Raw genomic sequence first — 23,370 nt, 5'->3', positions numbered from 1 at the left:
ACAACGGAACATAGTGTAGAATTTGGAAGGTCGAAGATGTTTATGTTATGTGTATTCGCATGTATTCGTGTTCACTATGTTCAAACGATTCAGTATGATTGTTACTTTCACAACAGTAGCCGTTAGATTTCAATCGTCGTGTCAACTAGCAACTACTATCAGAATGCCAAAAGTGTTTTCAAATGAGGAATACACCGATATTCATTTCGTGTACGGATTCTGTCACGGAAATGCACGAGCTGCCGTACGAGAGTGTCAACGTAGATTTCCTAACAGGAGAGTACCAGATAGTTCTGTGTTTAGTAATACCCATTTGCAATTACGTAATTTGGGTTCATTTCGACCTATGAATGAATATGATGATGTTCGTTCAGCTCTAAGACACCGACGACGCGCGGAAAGAATCTTAAATCTTTTTGATAATACTCCTACACTAAGTGTTCGACGTGCTTCAGCTCGACTGCAGATATCGCGAAACACTATTTGGAGAACATTGCGTGCTGATGACAGATTCGCATATCGTTACACACCTGTACAAGAATGACTTCCAATCGATTATCAGAAACGAGTCGAATTCTGTAACTGGTATGTGAATGCAGTAGAAAGGGACAATCTTTTCTCATCAATGATATTATGGACAGATGAAGCGACCTTTACAAGACGAGGCATATTCAATTCTCATAATAGCCATGTATGGGCTCATAATAATCCACATACTACCAGACAAAGAAACTTTCAACACGAATTTCGATGTAATGTTTCGATGGGTATGCTTCATGACCGGCTTATTGGTCCGTTCTTTTTACCTGACCGATTGAACGGAGAATCTTTTCGAAGATCCCTATCAAACGATTTACCAATTTTGATGGAAAATGGGCCACTGCAGTTTCGCCAAAACAGCTGGATACAGTTAGATGGTTGTCCATCGCACTATGCTAGACAAGTTAGAAACTGGTTAGATGAACATTGTGCTCATTTATATCACTATAACCTCAAAATTGTGGAAATAAGAAAAAATTCTTATATCGAGTTTGCTTAGAAATGCTTTATTACAAAGTTATGAACCAATATGAGATAAGTAACAACGGAACATAGTGTAGAATTTGGAAGGTCGAAGATGTTTATGTTATGTGTATTCGCATGTATTCGTGTTCACTATGTTCAAACGATTCAGTATGATTGTTACTTTCACAACAGTAGCCGTTAGATTTCAATCGTCGTGTCAACTAGCAACTACTATCAGAATGCCAAAAGTGTTTTCAAATGAGGAATACACCGATATTCATTTCGTGTACGGATTCTGTCACGGAAATGCACGAGCTGCCGTACGAGAGTGTCAACGTAGATTTCCTAACAGGAGAGTACCAGATAGTTCTGTGTTTAGTAATACCCATTTGCAATTACGTAATTTGGGTTCATTTCGACCTATGAATGAATATGATGATGTTCGTTCAGCTCTAAGACACCGACGACGCGCGGAAAGAATCTTAAATCTTTTTGATAATACTCCTACACTAAGTGTTCGACGTGCTTCAGCTCAACTGCAGATATCGCGAAACACTATTTGGAGAACATTGCGTGCTGATGACAGATTCGCATATCGTTACACACCTGTACAAGAATGACTTCCAATCGATTATCAGAAACGAGTCGAATTCTGTAACTGGTATGTGAATGCAGTAGAAAGGGACAATCTTTTCTCATCAATGATATTATGGACAGATGAAGCGACCTTTACAAGACGAGGCATATTCAATTCTCATAATAGCCATGTATGGGCTCATAATAATCCACATACTACCAGACAAAGAAACTTTCAACACGAATTTCGATGTAACGTTTCGATGGGTATGCTTCATGACCGGCTTATTGGTCCGTTCTTTTTACCTGACCGATTGAACGGAGAATCTTTTCGAAGATTCCTATCAAACGATTTACCAATTTTGATGGAAAATGGGCCACTGCAGTTTCGCCAAAACAGCTGGATACAGTTAGACGGTTGTCCATCGCACTATGCTAGACAAGTTAGAAACTGGTTAGATGAACATTGTGCTCATTTATATCACTATAACCTCAAAATTGTGGAAATAAGAAAAAATTCTTATATCGAGTTTGCTTAGAAATGCTTTATTACAAAGTTATGAACCAATATGAGATAAGTAACAACGGAACATAGTGTAGAATTTGGAAGGTCGAAGATGTTTATGTTATGTGTATTCGCATGTATTCGTGTTCACTATGTTCAAACGATTCAGTATGATTGTTACTTTCACAACAGTAGCCGTTAGATTTCAATCGTCGTGTCAACTAGCAACTACTATCAGAATGCCAAAAGTGTTTTCAAATGAGGAATACACCGATATTCATTTCGTGTACGGATTCTGTCACGGAAATGCACGAGCTGCCGTACGAGAGTGTCAACGTAGATTTCCTAACAGGAGAGTACCAGATAGTTCTGTGTTTAGTAATACCCATTTGCAATTACGTAATTTGGGTTCATTTCGACCTATGAATGAATATGATGATGTTCGTTCAGCTCTAAGACACCGACGACGCGCGGAAAGAATCTTAAATCTTTTTGATAATACTCCTACACTAAGTGTTCGACGTGCTTCAGCTCAACTGCAGATATCGCGAAACACTATTTGGAGAACATTGCGTGCTGATGACAGATTCGCATATCGTTACACACCTGTACAAGAATGACTTCCAATCGATTATCAGAAACGAGTCGAATTCTGTAACTGGTATGTGAATGCAGTAGAAAGGGACAATCTTTTCTCATCAATGATATTATGGACAGATGAAGCGACCTTTACAAGACGAGGCATATTCAATTCTCATAATAGCCATGTATGGGCTCATAATAATCCACATACTACCAGACAAAGAAACTTTCAACACGAATTTCGATGTAATGTTTCGATGGGTATGCTTCATGACCGGCTTATTGGTCCGTTCTTTTTACCTGACCGATTGAACGGAGAATCTTTTCGAAGATCCCTATCAAACGATTTACCAATTTTGATGGAAAATGGGCCACTGCAGTTTCGCCAAAACAGCTGGATACAGTTAGACGGTTGTCCATCGCACTATGCTAGACAAGTTAGAAACTGGTTAGATGAACATTGTGCTCATTTATATCACTATAACCTCAAAATTATGGAAATTCATTAGAAAACTGCATATTAATAGTTGTAATATTTTTAATAACTTTTTCTGTTATAGAAGCTGTTCGTGAAATACACAATCATGCCACTGATGCAGAAATTGCTGAATGCATTTCCAAGTGACTTGCTCAAGCTCCGGTTAGGATTGAGAGATCAAAGTATGTCATTTTACATATAATTCTATACATACTTGCAGTATGTATATTTTTATGTAATTTTATGCTAATATATGAATTTTAATTCCTATTTTATTTTTACAGGCAACATACAAACAAAAACGAAGAAGATTCAATTATTTAATTAAAGGAAAAATAATATCTCAAGAAGAGGATTTTTAAGTTTTTTTTTATAAAGAACAGTTACTTTTTTATAACAAAAATAGAGAAAACGTTTATTTCATTTTTTATTACTATTATTATATTACATATAATTGTCTATTTATGTTAATAAATAAAAATATTGAAGTTATATAAATAAAAATATTTAAAGTATATAATAATGAATAATTATAATTATTGCAAATTCATTACATTGCAATATTATTATGACGTTTCGTTGCAATGTTCCGAAAAGCGGACATTTTCACATTCCTGCAATCCCATAGCAATGCTGCAGAAACATTTCGCAGTGAATTTGCAACGTTGCTACGTTGCGGTGGAAGATTCCTGCAATATATATGCGATCTTTTCGTGCTGTATGGGAAAGTTGAGTTTTTTTAAAGTTAAAGCTGAGAGAAAATATGGAACATTTTATGTAGAAAATTTCCTCTATTTCTAGGCTGGAGGAAAGATACATGCGGGGGATAATAAAAGTCTCCGCGACTGTGATGTCGGGACTGAAATCGTTTAATTATGTCATTGTACATAAAACAATAAAAATTTAACATAAATTCATTGGAAATCACCGTGATATATTAGCATTTGATGTATAGTGCTAGCGCTACAATACATGCTCGATACCTTCTAAATTTATTTCTTTTAGTACAGATTTATATGATTATGATCAACGTTGCAAAAGTTGCGTTCTTTTTTGTTTCTCGTGTTGCCGAGGACCGGGCCCCCTGCACAGAAATCTATATAGGAACATAAGCGTCAAGAACGGACATCTCGATCGACCGAACGAATGGCATGAACTCTGCGGAACTCTGCGTGGCGGCGGATCGCGGTCGCGAGAGGTTTCGCTCGTCGAAATGCCCATGCACTTATATTTCTATCGAAACTTCTGCGTTTTCACGCACGAGCGACTGGAAATTCGCTTCCGTTTCCATCCCCCTCCTCGTCGCATCCTCCTTTATTACTAGTCTATTAACTCGCAAATATATTTGTACAGTCCCGTTGTCTAAACGGGCTGTTTCGGGTAAATTAATATATCCAATCTTATCGAAGTTGATCAAGTATAATTATCCTTTTAACCCTGCATGCATGTATGCGCGCATACACACATGTAAGGTCAAAAGAATATACATATATTTATACATACATACAGGATGTCCTGTTTGAAATAGCACGCCTAACGATTCAAAAATGATAGGATATCCTTTTCCGCAAAACGTCTGAAACAAAAGAGGCTTGCTCGCGGGAGAAATCGTTCTCTCGTGGACAGCAGCGTCTTCGTTCTAAAACTAATGTTCGAAACGGAGGCATTTTGTCCACCAAAAAATATGTCTCCGGCGTCTCTCTCTCACACACACACGCACACATATACTCGTATGCTATTGTTTGAAACATTTTTACCTAAAATCTATCATTTTCAAATTCTGTCTGAATACTTCAATAGGACACATTGTATATATATATACATGTACATACATATATATACATATATACATATTTAGCGCTCGCAATTTTCCAATCGGACATAAGCAATCCAAGCAGTTTAGATCTCGAGCTGAAATCTTAAATTGCTCAAATTATCGTTCGATAGAACGGTGACCGATCATCGGTTCGATCACGAATTTTAGGTAAAAGAGCAAAAAGAGCGAAGCTAGATGTATCGTGAGAAGGATGTTAGAATCCGACTATTTAATAGTCGAAGTATTTATTGCTCCCTTCTCGAGATACGTCGTTTAATTCCGCTCGGCATTCCAGCTGCCGGAATTACATCTGCCCGCGAATAACCCGAATAATTTAAGACCCCGAGCTCGTGGGGATCGACTATCGGAAAATTCCGAGCACCCGTGTGTATGTGTGTGTGTATATATTTATATGCCTGCATAATATACTACAAATTGTATTATACTAATATATGATACAATATCTATTGTATGTGTTTATATTATAGCCTTACAAATCTACGGAATATATATTCTGTGTATTTACAAAAAGATATGAAAAAACATTCGCTATAATCCGTATAAAGAAACGAAGAAAAAACGAAATCAGTCCGTTCGAACAAACTGCCAACAGACGCGTTTTTTCTCTCTTTTTCTCGATATTTTTTACTAACAGACAATTTGCATATCCGCGTCGGAGATCGCGAAATCATTGCTGATGAACTTAGCACGGAACGACACACGTCTCTTTGCTCGTGTACGGGAAGATTGTTCACACCGGTTTATTTCAAGGCCTACGAACGCCTCTCAACCGGAGGTCGCATGAATATGAAATGCAACTGATCTGACCGTCGCGACTGAATCCGGAAAGCAGATCGAGAATACGGAATACTATTCGCACGACGCTCAACGCGTTGTTTCACCGCCAGCAACGCCGATTCCCCGTGTCCATCGAGCAAACCGAACAACGCGAATTTTCTGTCCCTTTTGTACTCAGAAAGCAATCTTTTGCACGGTTTATTAAGATGGCCAGATTATTTGCATTCGCCACCGGCGATGTATTCTTCAAGGACATTAATAAAGATTAAAACAAGTGGGAAAGATTTCGCACGTGGTGCAACGTTGAAATGCGTTTAAAAAAATATCGGACACTCGATCGCTTCGACCGCTCTGACGTTACACTTTTTTCCCCTTGCTATTACGAAATTTCGCGTATGAAAACTGTACTGTACTATTGATCGGTTGTTTGTAGTATCGATATAAAAATAAATTGTGCACAATGAGGTCCTGGCTTTACTCGGTTACGGGCCTAATCTCTAAATGCGTAATACCTAACTTCTAAAACTGCGTGACGGGGCTAACAATATTAATAGTGTAATATTTATCTCTGCGAGAATGCACGGTGTTTATATTACGGATGCGATGCTTCGTTTATCGGTTGTCAATATTGTATCCCGTGTTACTCGTCCCGCAAACGAAACGGGGGAGTGACGAAACCCTCTTCCGCGGAAGGGAGAACACGGAGATCGGAATATCATACAAAATACATCAAGTATCTTTCATCGTTATCGCAGAAAAAAAATACGAGGGAGAAACAAAAAATGCGTATGTGACGCCAACACACACGAGAGATGAGAGTAAAAATTAAACGATGTAGCAATGTAACTTGATATAGCTTGTTTTTATCTTGAAAAAATTACAGTATCATAATTTTTCCAGGATTGCGTGTTGCAAGAGTAATCATTCAATTATGCAGTGATGTAGTTGAAACGGAGTGCACGCGTCATTCTCTCGGGCAATTAAAACATTGTGCATCTACTAAATTCTTAATTAAAAAAAAACTCGCGTATCAAAACGAAAGATGACAGTTACTGGCCATGGCACGTAATACGGGTCCGCTGTGCGTGTAAATCCTCTTCCCTTTGATCACTATTGTTCTCACATCGCGAACAGAACGCGTCGAACACGGTACGAAACCTTGTTTATCGCGGCTTGTACACGCTGCTTCCGCGTTTGCTTGTACTGTATCATGTTTGCCGACTGCGTCGCACTGTGACGAGTGTAAAAAAGTTGTTCCGAAACACAAGTTGAAGCCATTCGATTGAAAGAGCCGATCCTTCCTCACCGCGCGTTTGCCAGTAAATCCTTAAAAAATTGTAACGCTATTTATACATGTTAAAAAAAAGACTTATGTGTCTGTACAATTGGCACGCCTTGCCTGTCAGTAAGGAGCATCCGCGAGAGTACAAGAGATGGAATAATCTGATGCAATCTAGTGTCTAGTGCGAGTCTAGTGTAATCGCGCTCATTGGATCACTCAGGTCTCAAATACACTCCTTACGAACGAAGACCTTTGGCCAGAGTAATGGGTTTTTGGATAAGGCTTTTCAATATGCGTCCTAAGTTCTTTTTCTAAGAAGAAACAATTTTACGTTTGCTCCAAATCTCTCTCTCGCTCTCGCTCGTCTTAAACGCCCTTCGTTTATTATTATTCTCATACACATTTCTTAGACGGTCAATCAATTTCTCTATTGAATGTTACACAAATATCCTTGACACTTTGAAAAAGTTGTCGTCCACCAGCTTATATATATATACATACATCCATTTAAATATCTTACTTTACAGGTTAACAATGGATCATTAAGCTGTGAGGCCATTGAGTAGTTGATAGTTCTCCCGTGGGACACTTATTTAACCGTGGAGTAATTTTGTTGTGGATTTTGATTTGAGGATACCCAGTTGTTAAACACGTCCCTGAAAGCAGGCAGCGAAACATACAAGAATGGTACGGAGAAAAATTGGAAAGTTAGAAAAAATTATTGAATAGAGATTTATAAAAGTAGAGATAGGTTTACCCTACGTTCTCTCCTTTCTCACATAAAAAAGTACAGGGATTAGAGAAACGCACGAAGAGTGTTCCGAATATTAGGCTACAACTAAAAGTAATTTATTTATATATATGTGCAAACTCACGCCAACCTGCAATGGCTGACCACGCATTCGTTACTGCAGTACTCATCCTCCCACTCGTTATTGGATATGGCAGGATTCGGGCATCCTTGATGTATGCACGGCGGCGGGCCTTGCCCCGTCATGGCCACTTGCGCGGCGCTCACCGGCGACGAACAACTCGACAGAGTGTCAGATTTTATCGATATATCCTCGGATTTTATAAAGTCCGCTCTGGGTGGGCTCATGTGTATTATTTGCTGCTGCTGTTGTTGCTGCACTTGCACCTGTTGCACCTGCTGCTGCTGAGACACCTGTGAACGATGTTAAATATCGTCAAGTTACAGGCAAAATTGTAAAAAACGAACAGGCAGAGAGCATTCGATATATTTTTATAATGCACAACTCAGCCGGTGACGTCAATCGGCTTCCTAAAAATACAGCATAACGATAATAAATAAGGGATAGCAATAGGTTTACCAACCTGCATATATTGCTGTTGTGAGACCTGCTGTTGCATGTGCTGCTGCTGTTGCGTCATGTGTGGTGGTGCCATCACGTTGCTCATTAAACTCTGCAAAGAGCATTTATCTTAGTCGAGAGACTGTTCATATTTTTTTCCTCTCGTGATTTATATTATTCAATGAATAGTTATCAGGAACGTGGAATAAACGCACGAGCTGTCTTGTAGACAGAAAAAGGATTTAGAACCAACAATATTCACGCGTTTATTAAACAATACAAATACATATAATACGATATTTTAATAAATTTTTTAATAAATATTAAATATAATTCTAATTTCAGTTTTATTGGGTCGTCCGGAAAGTTCGTGCCGATTTTTAATAGATGGCGTTGGAACATGTCTGAATATATCAATGTTATTGAAAACATACGATTTATATACATATGCTTAAAGGTGACATTTCAACGCATCTTTAGGAAAAAAGTTCTTTCAGATAAATTGATTCGTGTCAGTTTTGTACTCTTTTGAAGATGGAAGAAAACAAAGAACATTTTAGACACTTGATGCTTTTCTATTACCGGAAAGGCAAAAATGCCTCACAAGCAACAAACTCGATATGTTCTGTTTACGGAGAAGGCGCTTTAGCTGAAAGAACCGTACGTAAGTGGTTCGCTAAGTTTAGAGCTGGTGATTTTAACCTTAAAGACCAAGAACGCTCGGGCAGACCCTCTACTACTGATGATGACCAAATCAAGACACTGATCGAGAATAACCCGCGCTACACGACACGCGAATTAACAGAGATACTGAAAATATCGAAAACCACTGTCCACGATCATGTAGTGAAGCCTGGTTACGTAAGTCGCTATGATGTATGGGTTCCGCATAATTTGGCCGAAAAAATTTAATGGATCGCATTTCCATCTGCGACTCGCTGTACAAGCGCAACGAAAACGTACCATTTTTGAAGCAATTAGTGACGGGTGACGAAAAATGGATCATTTACAACAATGTAGAACGAAAAAGATCCTGGGGTAAGCGAAATGAACCAGCATTAACCACTCCGAAAGCCGGCCTTCGTCCAAAAAAAGTCATGCTCTGTGTCTGGTGGGATTGGAAAGGAATCCTATATTATGAGCTCCTACCACACAACCAAACGATAAATGCAGATAAGTACTGCTCGCGACTGGACGAATTAAAGACAGCGATTCAGGAAAAACGTCCAGAATTAGCTAATAGGAAGGGCGTCGTGTTCCGTCAGGACAATGCCAGACCTCATGTTTCTTTGACTACCCGACAAAAATTGTTGGAGTTTGGCTGGGATGTGCCACCTCACCCACCGTATTCACCAGACATTGCACCTTCAGACTTTCACTTATTTAGGTCTTTGCAAAATTCTCCTAGCGGCAAGAACTTCAACTCTTTGGTCGACATAAAAAACCACCTTGAGGAGTTTTTCGCCGAGAAACCTAAGAAGTTCTGGGAGAATGGAATCTTCCAGTTGCGTGAAAGATGGACAAAGGTTGTGAAACAAAACGGTGCATACATAAGTCAATAAATATTTATCGACGTAAAAAAATGTTGCCTTTGAATTTTCCTTCAAAATCGGCACGAACTTTCCGGACGACCCAATATTTTCAATTCCATTAAATCTGTTTTTATCACTTCACGTTTTTTTTTTATGACACTGCATCACAAATTTGTAAAATCATACCTGTTGTTGAGAATTTCCTTGCATCGCCAAGTGATGGGGTGACTTTTTATTGATAGTCATCTGTTGCTGCTGCTGCTGTTGCTGCTGCTGTTGGGGCGACGGAGGTTCATGCTGAGGACTGTAGACCTGATATGTTACACTCCCGGGTGCAGCGTTGCTGGCGTAGCCCGTGTATCCGCTGTATTGCATTTGTTGCTGCGCTTGCTGTTGCGCCTGCTGCTTCTGTTCGTTCTCACCCGCGCCTTTGCTCACCAATGACGCTCTGTACGCCGCGAGAGCTTTCAAGTATTCCTTCTTAGCTGCCTCGGTTTTCTTTTTGTAATACTGCACGAACATTCGTACATGTTAAACACGATTTAACAGCGATAAAAGTTCAGCGCAAGTATGTTATTGGGTCAAGTAAAATCTATCGCGACCGCAGAGTGATAAATAATTGTCAACGATACGCAGGAAAAATATGTAAGAGAGAGAAACTATTGAATACTTACGTTTTTGTGTTCAATATCTAACGCGTCCCACATTGACGCGACAATTTTAGATACCTCGCCGAAGCTAGCGTTCGGATGCTTCCCCTTGATCACTGCCTGAGTGTCTCGGAAGAAAAGGGCGTACGCCGACACTGGCCTGAAAGTTAACGAATCGCAGCGTGTTAGGTTTTAGAAAAAAAAATAATAACATTTAAAAAACTTACATATAATATTTAATAATATTATTACAACCTTTTTATTATAATTCAAATAATCTGAGAAAATGTTCGTATCAGAGGACAACGACAAATTGTGTTGTAATAATCGTTTAAAATTCCGATGAAGTATCTCGAAAATAAAATACTTGTGACTCTACAATAAATAAAAACTATTGCACTCGATCGCTCCTGTTTTTCTTTTTTAAATGATACTATTTGATTTATTATCTGACCTGACCATTTCGACGAAAACGTCGAGAGATTTGAGTTTCTATAGTCGAACAGATACAGCACAGCTGGCGTGTGCTCCCTCTCTCTACCCTTCTTTCCCCTCTCTGTCTATCTGTGTCTTTCTCCGTCTCTCTAATCTATTCTATTACATTGAACCCCACTCTCGCTCTCACCCTTCGCTCCTCGTTTGCTTGTTCCAACATGTCCTACATTTACTCGGTCCTACATTTACATTACAACAATGAAGGTAATTGCTACTTTACAACGGTAATAACTTAAACCGCGTTGCGGAATCGTGCTTATGGGTGTGGATATAAAATCGCTGATAGATTAAAATTGTTGATTATAGCTTCGAACACTGCGTGTTGACATACAATTAGATACTTTTGTATTTATTGCACGCGCAAATATGACATTAATGATTTTGTAATGTTGTGAATATATTTTGTTACTTTTACGCGCGCACGATTTTGTGTAATAAAATTTCTCGCAAATGATAACGACTTTCTTATTTTCTTATTCAGAAAAAAAAGAAAAACATCAAAATGGTATTATCTTCAGATTTTTCAACGTGCACTTTCAAAAGAAGATTCCGCGGCGTATAATGAAAATTTTATATTATTCATAATTTTTCATAAAAGTCAGAATATTATTACTTTTGTGGCTCATTGGGATCTTTCTTCTTCTTTTTCTTTTGTGGCTTCGCTTTCCTCTGATTCTTCGCTCCAGCCTCGGTTGCCTCTGGCGATGGCGGCTCACGTTTAACCACCGTAATCTGAAAGAAAAAAAAAGATATTTAAGCAACTCCAGAACTCTTTCTTGAATAAAACAGCAAAAAAATCTTTAGAAAAAATTTATGAAACTCTATCATAATTTCTCCGAGGATGTGTGATACGCGCATTAATGCAAAAGTTACTAGACTTGAATAAATTAAATCTCACTATAAGAGCATGCTATATGTGCACAATACCGAGTATTATCCTAGTTGGATCCGTTTGGAAGATTACGCTAACAAATCATGCTTTGCGCAAGCACCGTGCGCGATTCGACTCACCATTCCAGAGTGCGGAGTGCTGTCGTCGCTATCTTCGCTGGTCGTAGTGTTGTTATTCGTTTCCGGGATACTATTAGCTTGCATAGCAGTCGGACTGCCTCCGGTCGGACTTCTGTATTGCATTTGTTGTTGTTGTTGCTGTAATTGCTGCTGCTGCTGCTGCTGCTGCTGCTGAGAGTGCATGTACTGCATATGTTGCATCTGAACTTGCTGCTGTTGCTGCTGCTGTTGCTGCTGCTGCATCAGCAGCAGCTGTTGACCATTGTGTTGTTGTTGCTGGCGCGGAGAGCTCATTGTTGCATACGAGCTTTGAGAACCGCCGTACGCCGAGCTGTAAGCAAGCAAAATACCGGGGGATATCGTCGGGAAATATTTCTTCCGAGTGAAAACTGCCCATTCCACAATGAGCAGTAAGAAGTGACCAATCGAGATCGATTTCGAAAAACTGACCAATGGGACTGACTCTTATATATTAGGGGTGTGATTTAGTTTTGAGGGTTTTTTTGCTCAAAAGCGCATGTATTTAAATATGATAATGAATGAATACCTTAATCAAAATATTTTCCTTCGTTTTCTATAACTTTTTCCCATCTTTCTGGCGAGAGATGGATTCCATGACGATAAAATGACTCTTCTTTTCAGTTGATCCATTCGTCGACGAATTTTCGCACTTCTTCCAAATTATCAAAGTGTGTATCCTCTAAAGCGTGTTGCATCGACCGGAACATATAATAATCGCATGGAGCAATGTCCGGAGAAGACTTGCCATTCAAGCTCTAACAGTGTTTGTTTCACTGATAACGCAACGTGAGGTCGAGCGTTGTCACGAAGAAGAATCACTTTCCGTCGTTTACTCGCACTTGGTGGTCGTTTTTGGTCCAATGCTTGCTTCAACTTGTACAATTGGTGTCGATAACGATCAGCCGTGACAGTCTCGTGCGGATTTAACAGCTCATAGTACACTATCCCACCAAATACAGAGCATTACTTTTCAACCGTGAATTTTGCGTCTCGGAGTGGATGTTGATGGTTCGCCTGGCTCCACCCATGATTTTCCGCGTTTCGGATTATCAAAATAGATCCACTTTTCATCCCCAGTAACAATCCGAGACAAAAGACTCTTCTTTCTTTGCCTGGCGATCAACGAAATGCAAATGTTCACATGGCACTTTCCGATAATTGATGTCGAACCCATTTCCCTTCCTTCTGAAGTTTTCCCATTTCATGTAAATGTTTGGTAACTGTTGTACGATCAACATTTAATGCTCTGGCAAGAGATGGATTCCACCACGATAAAATGACTCTTCTTTTCAGTTGATCCATTCGTCGACGAATTTTCGCACTTCTTCCAAATTATCAAAGTGTGTATCCTCTAAAGCGTGTTGCATCAACCGGAACAAATAATAATTGCATGGAGCAATGTCCGGAGAAGACTTGCCATTCAAGCTCTAACAGTGTTTGTTTCACTGATAACGCAACGTGAGGTCGAGCGTTGTCACGAAGAAGAATCACTTTCCGTCGTTTACTCGCACTTGGTGGTCGTTTTTGGTCCAATGCTTGCTTCAACTTGTACAATTGGTGTCGATAACGATCAGCCGTGACAGTCTCGTGCGGATTTAACAGCTCATAGTACACTATCCCACCAAATACAGAGCATTACTTTTCAACCGTGAATTTTGCGTCTCGGAGTGGATGTTGATGGTTCGCCTGGCTCCACCCATGATTTTCCGCGTTTCGGATTATCAAAATAGATCCACTTTTCATCCCCAGTAACAATCCGAGACAAAAGACTCTTCTTTCTTTGCCTGGCGATCAACGAAATGCAAATGTTCACATGGCACTTTCCGATAATTGATGTCGAACCCATTTCCCTTTCTTCTGAAGTTTTCCCATTTCATGTAAATGTTTGGTAACTTTTTTTTTTTTTTTTTTTTTTTTTTTTTTTTTTTTTTTTTTTGTAACTGTTGTACGATCAACATTTAATGCTCTGGCAAGAGATGGATTCCACCACGATAAAATGACTCTTCTTTTGAGTCGATCCATTCGTCGACGAATTTTCGCACTTCTTCCAAATTATCAAAGTGTGTATCCTCTAAAGCGTGTTGCATTTACCGGAACAAATAATAATTGCATGGAGCAATGTCCGGAGAAGACTTGCCATTCAAGCTCTAACAGTGTTTGTTTCACTGATAACGCAACGTGAGGTCGAGCGTTGTCACGAAGAAGAATCACTTTCCGTCGTTTACTCGCACTTGGTGGTCGTTTTTGGTCCAATGCTTGCTTCAACTTGTACAATTGGTGTCGATAACGATCAGCCGTGACAGTCTCGTGCGGATTTAACAGCTCATAGTACACTATCCCACCAAATACAGAGCATTACTTTTCAACCGTGAATTTTGCGTCTCGGAGTGGATGTTGATGGTTCGCCTGGCTCCACCCATGATTTTCCGCGTTTCGGATTATCAAAATAGATCCACTTTTCATCCCCAGTAACAATCCGAGACAAAAGACTCTTCTTTCTTTGCCTGGCGATCAACGAAATGCAAATGTTCACATGGCACTTTCCGATAATTGATGTCGAACCCATTTCCCTTCTTTCTGAATTTTTCCCATTTCATGTAAATGTTTGGTAACTGTTGTACGATCAACATTTAATGCTCTGGCAAGAGATGGATTCCACCACGATAAAATGACTCTTCTTTTCAGTTGATCCATTCGTCGACGAATTTTCGCACTTCTTCCAAATTATCAAAGTGTGTATCCTCTAAAGCGTGTTGCATCGACCGGAACAAATAATAATCGCATGGAGCAATGTCCGGAGAATACGCGGGGTGCGGTAAGACTTGCCATTCAAGCTCTAATAGTGTTTGTTTCACTGATAACGCAACGTGAGGTCGAGCGTTGTCACGAAGAAGAATCACTTTCCGTCGTTTACTCGCACTTGGTGGTCGTTTTTGGTCCAATGCGTGCTTCAACTTGTACAATTGGTGTCGATAACGATCAGCCGTGACAGTCTCGTGCGGATTTAACAGCTCATAGTACACTATCCCACCGAATACAGAGCATTACTTTTCAACCGTGAATATTGCGGCGTCTCGGAGTGGACGTTGATGGTTCGCCTAGATCCACCCATGATTTTCTGCGTTTCGGATTATCAAAATAGATCCACTTTTCATCCTCAGTAACACTCCGAGACAAAAGACTCTTCTTTTTTTGCCCGGCGATCAACGAAATGCAAATGTTCAACCGGTTTGCAATGGCACTTTCCGATAATTGATATCGAACCCATTTCCCTTCTTTCTGAATTTTTCCCATTTCATGTAAATGTTTGGTAACTGTTGTACGATCAACATTTAATGCTCTGGCAAGTTCTGAAGTGGATCGTGTTGGATTTTCGTCCAATAATGCTTGCAAATCTGCATTTTCAAGCTTTCTTGGTTGTCCCGAGCGTTCTTTGTCCTTCACATCAGTATCACCACTTTTAAAGCGTCTAAACCAGTATTCACACGTGTTAATTGATGGGGCAGAATCGCCATAAGTTTCCACAAGAATTTTATAACCGTCAGCCGCAGTTTTCTTTTGATTAAAAAACAAAAGCAACGCATGTCGAAAATGCTCTTTCGGAAGTTGCATTTTTACGATGATATAAACGCGACTGTTATTGCATCTATTGCTATAATGCTACTAAATGTCATGGATAATGTCAAGACTGTAAGAAACAACAGTTATCGGAAACAGCTATTGGAACAAACTGACACTACAGCCATCTGTTGCAAAACCCTCAAAACTAAATCACACTCCTAATACATCTTGCTGCTTACTGCCGTCATAGAATGGGCTCAACAGTTGCTCAGCATTGACTATACAGCGCGACGCTCAAATGGGAATGAGGGGAACGCAGAAATTGCCTGCGAATGTTTCCCCATGTAAAGCGTTATGGGTCCACGCGCGTCGAGCTCGGTGAACGTAAGCGCAACGACACACAAATCGTCGCATAAATCGTTCCACGGCTGAGATACGCGTTTGAGAACGCGAACCGAACGCAGAACGAAATATCGACGAAAGAAAGTGAATACGCGCACGGTGTAGGAATACCTACGCTATTTTAACGCAAATTGGATAACTTTTGAGATACGGCCGGCACCGCGTCAGCGTCGCAGGATTTACGGCCTACTCTATATCATTTCCCTCCTATCCTTCTTCTGCTTCACCTCGGCCCTTAATGTTTCCACTTCCATCTCCTCTCGCCCGACCAAACACACACACACACACACACACACACACACACACACACACACACACACACACACACACACACACACACACACACACACCCCGCGTCTACTATTGAATTTACACCCTCTTTTCTAGTCGACTATCCACCGATCTGTAAAAGCTCAAACACCACTCTTTAGGAATTTTCCGTTCATCGATTTGCAAGGAGTGCATTGTTTTGCACGATACAATGTTACATGTAAGAACCAGATTATCGGTAATCTATGCATACGTTGCATAAAAGATAATCACGTGTAGATAATTCTTGCCGACTATTGTGTTTGTTTCGTTTTACAGTGTACTAATCTGCACGATACATGCTTTTGCTTAGTCTATTTTCCTGTCCCATTCTCTCTCTTTCTCTTTCTCCGTCTCTTTCTTTCTAACTAGATTGATTACAGGATGTAATTCAAAAAGCACGCTCGCTGGTATCTCGGGACCTTCTAGCGAAGGGCTAGGGCACCCACCGCGCGTCGTCTCCCATCTCAAAGAGAGATACATTCGCTCTCGGTAAGGAAAAAAGTCTCGACGTCCTAAATTGCGGTCGTAAGACTACGTAATGGCAGGTTCTCACGAGCGTTACTCGGTAGGCTTAATACATGGTAAATCATAGTCTCGGTTACCTCTTGCGTAGACGCGCACGCACGCACGCACGCACGCACGCACGCACGAGCAGCGCGTACATCTGCTTATTCGTATACGTATAGCAGCCGACGATTTTCCTTCATTTCGCCTGGAACAAAGAAAGGAACGCTTGCGGGGTCTCGCGGGAAGGAACAATCCCTAACGGCAGTGAGAAACGTTATTTAACATGCTCGTATAAGAAAAAGAAAAAAGAGAAAAAATATCGTCGAAGAAACACAAAGGCAGGAATCGCGCACCGAGTCCCCCGCGCGTGCGATCTCTCGCCGATTAAGTTCTACTCTATTACGGGACGATACGGTCCGCTTAACTTCCGACGCAACCCGCCGGGTTTTCCACCGGTCCTATTCACGAGAGCACGTGTAAAACGCGCATTATCAACCCCGTCGGGCATCTTTCTTCACCCGTTTAAAGGAGACGAATAGATATTACGTGACTTTCTCGCGTTTCATGATTGTCATCCCGACAGTCGTGATTAAATGACAATAATTCTTGCGAAAGCGCGATGCACGAGAGAGCCCGTTTGGGGCCCGCATATAGTACGTATGGGGCATGACGATCAAAATTGGCTTCACCGCCAAAATTGCCGCGGGGCAGCGATGCAATAACGAGCTAAGTCGAATCTCCATAATTCGGAGTTATGCAAACGGTGCGCGTCGCGACAAGCGCGCGCGATGTTTGCTGTATACACCAACAGAAAGAGGGAAGGAGAGAGAGAGAGAATACATTGCTAATTCAACAATCTTCCATTCGCGGAATTTCGTTGAGTTTGCCGCGAGTTAACGCGTTAATTGTTCCCGTTAACGTTGCGAAGACGGCCCTCGCCGCGACGAGAAAACACATCATAATTTCAGACTCGAGTTTGCTCGCCCTCGCGTATCCTCGATATGAGATCTCGAACGTTTCGGTATTCTCGAGGTGCTTGCATTCTTCCCCGCGACAGAAGTCTCGATCGTGTTTCAACGATCTGCAAAGATCGTGAAAAAATCCTCCGATGGCAGAGCGAAGTGATTTCTATTGGGTTGGCCAAAAAGTAATTGCGTTTTTTTTAATATAAATAAAAGGCGAATTTTTCAGGGAAACAAAAACTTTATTAACAATATATTGTCCATTTTGTTTGATTATCTTTTGCCATTTTTCAGGCAACTTCATGATTCCGCGCTCAAAACAGTTCTTATCTTTTTCAGCAAAAAACAATTCCAATAACGATTTGATATCCTCATCAGCAGTAAAGGATTTACCATTCAAGACGTTTTGCAAAGAACGAAACAAATGATATTCTGATGGTGCCAGGTCCGGCGAATATGGTGGATGTGGTAACACATCCCATCCAAGCTGCAACAATTTTTCACGAGTGACCAAACTTGTACGTGGTCTAGCGTTACATGGTGAAACACAACACCTTTGCGATTCACCAATTCTCGACGTTTCTGTTTGATGGCATCATTTAATTTATCCAGTTGACGACAGTATACGTCTGAATTAATGGTTTGATTCCTTACAAGCAGCTCAAAATACACAGTCCCACCAGACTGACAGCATAATCTTTCTTTGGTGAATATCTGCTTTTCAAGTGCTTTCAGCAGGTTCATCACGCTTGCTCCACCATCTTTTTCGTTTGACGTTGTTGTAGACGATCCATTTTTCGTCGCCTGTTATCATCCGTTTCAAAAATCGATCATTTTCCTCACGTTTCAAAAGAGAATCGCAGATGTCAATACGCTTAGTGAGATGAATTTCTTTGAGCTCACGTGGTACCCAAATATCGAGCTTACTAATGTATCCAAGTCGTTTTGAATGGTTTTCAACACTCGATTTCGATATGTTAAGATTCTCAGCAATCTCTCGGGTCGTTAAACGCCGATTGGAATCGATCAGTGCCTTTATTTTGTCATCATCAATTTCGATTGGCCTTCCTGAGCGTGGTGCATCTTTCACATTAAAATCTCGAGATCGAAATTTAGTAAACCAATTTTGACACTGCCGCAGTTTTAAAGCATCTTCGCCATATATTGGGTTGGCCAAAAAGTAATTGCGTTTTTTTTATATAAATAAAAGGCGAATGTTTCATGGGAAACAAAAACTTTATGAAACAATATATTGTCCATTTTGTTTGATTATCTTTTGCCATTTTTCAGGCAACTTCATGATTCCGCGCTCAAAAAAGTTCTTATCTTTTTCAGCAAAAAACAATTCCAACAACGATTTGATATCCTCATCAGCAGTAAAGGTTTTACCATTCAAGGCGTTTTGCAAAGAACGAAACGAATGGTATTCTGATGGTGCCAGGTCTGGCGAATATGGTGGATGTTTGTAACACATCCCATCCAAGCTGCAACAATTTTTCACGAGTGACCAAACTTGTACGTGGTCTAGCGTTACATGGTGAAACACAACACCTTTGCGATTCACCAATTCTCGACGTTTCTGTTTGATGGCATCATTTAATTTATCCAGTTGACGACAGTATACGTCTGATTTAATGGTTTGATTCCTTACAAGCAGCTCAAAATACACAGTCCCACTAGACTGACAGCATAATCTTTCTTTGGTGAATATCTGCTTTTCAAGTGCTTTCAGCAGGTTCATCACGCTTGCTCCACGATCTTTTTCGTTTGACGTTGTTGTAGACGATCCATTTTTCGTCGCCTGTTATCATCCGTTTCAAAAATCGATCATTTTCCTCACGTTTCAAAAGAGAATCGCAGATGTCAATACGCTTAGTGAGATGAATTACTTTGAGCTCATGTGCTACCCAAATATCGAGCTTACTAATGTATCCAAGTCGTTTTTAATGGTTTTCAACACTCGATTTCGATATGTTAAGATTCTCAGCAATCTCTCGGGTCGTTAAACGCCGATTGGAATCGATCAGTGCCTTTATTTTGTCATCATCAATTTCGATTGGCCTTCCTGAGCGTGGTGCATCTTTCACATTAAAATCTCGAGATCGAAATTTAGTAAACCAATTTTGACACTGCCGCAGTTTTAAAGCATCTTCGCCATATATTGGGTTGGCCAAAAAGTAATTGCGTTTTTTTTATATAAATAAAAGGCGAATGTTTCATGGGAAACAAAAACTTTATGAAACAATATATTGTCCATTTTGTTTGATTATCTTTTGCCATTTTTCAGGCAACTTCATGATTCCGCGCTCAAAAAAGTTCTTATCTTTTTCAGCAAAAAACAATTCCAACAACGATTTGATATCCTCATCAGCAGTAAAGGTTTTACCATTCAAGGCGTTTTGCAAAGAACGAAACGAATGGTATTCTGATGGTGCCAGGTCTGGCGAATATGGTGGATGTTTGTAACACATCCCATCCAAGCTGCAACAATTTTTCACGAGTGACCAAACTTGTACGTGGTCTAGCGTTACATGGTGAAACACAACACCTTTGCGATTCACCAATTCTCGACGTTTCTGTTTGATGGCATCATTTAATTTATCCAGTTGACGACAGTATACGTCTGAATTAATGGTTTGATTCCTTACAAGCAGCTCAAAATACACAGTCCCACCAGACTGACAGCATAATCTTTCTTTGGTGAATATCTGCTTTTCAAGTGCTTTCAGCAGGTTCATCACGCTTGCTCCACCATCTTTTTCGTTTGACGTTGTTGTAGACGATCCATTTTTCGTCGCCTGTTATCATCCGTTTCAAAAATCGATCATTTTCCTCACGTTTCAAAAGAGAATCGCAGATGTCAATACGCTTAGTGAGATGAATTTCTTTGAGCTCATGTGCTACCCAAATATCGAGCTTACTAATGTATCCAAGTCGTTTTTAATGGTTTTCAACACTCGATTTCGATATGTTAAGATTCTCAGCAATCTCTCGGGTCGTTAAACGCCGATTGGAATCGATCAGTGCCTTTATTTTGTCATCATCAATTTCGATTGGCCTTCCCGAGCGTGGTGCATCTTTCACATTAAAATCTGCAGATCGAAATTTAGTAAACCAATTTTGACACTGCCGCAGTTTTAAAGCATCTTCGCCATATATTGGGTTGGCCAAAAAGTAATTGCGTTTTTTTTATATAAATAAAAGGCGAATGTTTCATGGGAAACAAAAACTTTATGAAACAATATATTGTCCATTTTGTTTGATTATCTTTTGCCATTTTTCAGGCAACTTCATGATTCCGCGCTCAAAAAAGTTCTTATCTTTTTCAGCAAAAAACAATTCCAACAACGATTTGATATCCTCATCGGCAGCAAAGGTTTTACCATTCAAGGCGTTTTGCAAAGAACGAAACGAATGGTATTCTGATGGTGCCAGGTCTGGCGAATATGGTGGATGTTTGTAACACATCCCATCCAAGCTGCAACAATTTTTCACGAGTGACCAAACTTGTACGTGGTCTAGCGTTATCATGGTGAAACGCAACACCTTTGCGATTCACCAATTCTCGACGTTTCTGTTTGATGGCATCATTTAATTTATCCAGTTGACGACAGTATACGTCTGATTTAATGGTTTGATTCCTTGCAAGCAGCTCGAAATACACAATACCTTTAAAGTCCCACCAGACTGACAGCATAATTTTTCTTTGGTGAATATCTGTTTTTCAAGTGCTTTCAGCAGGTTCATCACGCTTGCTCCACGATCTTTTTCGTTTGACGTTGTTGTAGACGATCGATTTTTCGTCGCCTGTTATCATCCGTTTCAAAAATGGATCATTTTCCTCACGTTTCAACAGAGAATCGCAGATGTCAATACGCTTAGTGAGACGAATTTCTTTGAACTCATGTGGTACCCAAATATCGAGCTTACTAATGTATCCAAGTCGTTTTAAATGGTTTTCAACACTCGATTTCGATATGTTAAGATTCTCAGCAATCTCTCGTGTCGTTAAATGCCGATTGGAATCGATCAGTACCTTTATTTTGTCATCATCAATTGCGATTGGCCTTCCTGAGCGTGGTGCATCTTTCACATTAAAATCTCGAGATCGAAATTTAGTAAACCAATTTTGACACTGCCGCAGTTTTAAAGCATCTTCGACATATACATTACATAACTTTGTATGAGCTTGCACAGCGTTTTTCCCTTTTCGGAAGTAATAAAACAAAATATGAGGAAAATGTTCTTTTTGATTTTCCATTTTGAAATCGACGGCAAACAAGCAATTGTTAACGAAATCGTGTACTTTCTTTTTGTAAAACAAGCTTGAACTGTGAGTTGTTAACCTACATAATGAATTTGCGATTTAGAATGAAGTTAGTTACATTTGAAGACATGTATGTCCATCTATTGGAAAAAAACGCAATTACTTTTTGGCCAACCCATTAGTTGCGGGGGCAAATGAGTCGAGTGCTTTCGTAGCATCATTGGCGCCTACGATCATATGATAGAGAACCGAGGGTGCCCGAGACGTTCATTAATCTTGCTTTGTTACGCCCGCGGCTTGCACGTATTCTCCAATCATCGCCGCTTGTTCGAGCTCCGTTCGCGCTCCGGGTTCGGGCTTCGAAGCGGGATAAGGAGGGACGAAGGCGATACTGACATTTTCGTTCTTTGAGTTTCCTTCGAGCGTGCTGCACCGGCACCTCCCCCGTTCCGCCTAACTTACAAAGTCGCGAGCTACAATTTCATTCGCTGAAAGCGTTGCTCGTTCATTTCTTTCTCCTCCTTTCATTAATCGATTCGATGATATTGCGCGCGTGCACAATCAACGCAAAAATGCGAGCGGACAATCGAGAGCCGAAGCGATTTAACTGCGGCAGCTGTTGGAGGGTCGTACTCACCTAACGTTGATCGGCTGCATCGGGTGTTCCTGCTGCAGATAGAGCTGTTGCTGATACCCTCCAGCATCCAGGCTCAGACCGTCCGGCGACTGCTGCATACCACTAGCTTGCATCATCTAAAACGAGTTATTGTACGCGCGTTAATAAATGAGCTAATAAAAGAAAGACGTGAGAAAATTCTTAATCGATTTCGATCACCGTTGTCGGATTCCTAACTTAAATCGTACAAATCGTGGGAACATTCGAGACCATTCAGGGGAGTCAATCTTTTTCTCGACAGCATTAGCATATTAGTTGAGTCAAAAAATGTCTTTCGCTATATAAAACCCAACTAACTTCATTCGTATTCAAAACGATTTATTTATTCAGGCAAATATTTTTTCGCATTTTCGACTGTCTTTCGCAATGTCATACATTAACATTTCGCTGTATAATAGATTAACATTTGAAACGGCGCTGGTAACAGCTTGTCAGGTTCTATTGAAACTGACTTTTCGACTCATCCAATATTAAATACCACACAATACCACGGCCACAGAAAATGACGTTAGAAATCATTCCCCGCTGCGAAAGAATATCGCGCGCGAGTTAATTGTTTCCCTCGAGGTTTCTCTCTCGCTGGTAAAGATCATTTCTACTGTGTGTGCTTGAATATGTC

At 40.3% G+C, this 23,370-nt stretch overlaps 1 protein-coding gene across 3 annotated transcripts in view; it reads right to left on the bottom strand.

Moving 5' to 3' along the window:
• Positions 1-3,993: 3,993 nt before the first annotated feature.
• Positions 3,994-23,370, bottom strand: part of LOC105285391 (TOX high mobility group box family member 3) — a 38,976-nt gene continuing 19,599 nt past the window's right edge. Inside the window, exons 4-12 of one of the 3 annotated variants that reach the window (XR_895059.3) lie at positions 22,713-22,828; positions 12,044-12,374; positions 11,646-11,764; positions 10,562-10,697; positions 10,074-10,397; positions 8,378-8,467; positions 7,918-8,207; positions 7,563-7,698; positions 3,994-7,086 (exon numbers count right to left, since the gene is read on the bottom strand). Coding sequence is in view for 2 of the 3 variants with exons in the window: in XM_011349557.3 (XP_011347859.2) it covers positions 7,632-7,698; positions 7,918-8,207; positions 8,378-8,467; positions 10,074-10,397; positions 10,562-10,697; positions 11,646-11,764; positions 12,044-12,374; positions 22,713-22,828 (1,473 nt within the window). In the remaining variant the exon portion in view is untranslated. Of the gene's footprint in view, positions 7,699-7,917; positions 8,208-8,377; positions 8,468-10,073; positions 10,398-10,561; positions 10,698-11,645; positions 11,765-12,043; positions 12,375-22,712; positions 22,829-23,370 lie in introns of all 3 variants that reach the window. The other 2 variants (XM_011349557.3, XM_011349558.3) reach the window with 2 other exon arrangements.

Source organism: Ooceraea biroi, chromosome 13 (genome assembly GCF_003672135.1).
Source record: "Ooceraea biroi isolate clonal line C1 chromosome 13, Obir_v5.4, whole genome shotgun sequence".
In the NCBI taxonomy this organism is placed as follows: domain Eukaryota; kingdom Metazoa; phylum Arthropoda; class Insecta; order Hymenoptera; family Formicidae; genus Ooceraea; species Ooceraea biroi.
The sequence above is the reverse complement of the archived record's forward strand: the minus strand, read 5'-3'. Positions and strand labels throughout refer to the sequence as shown.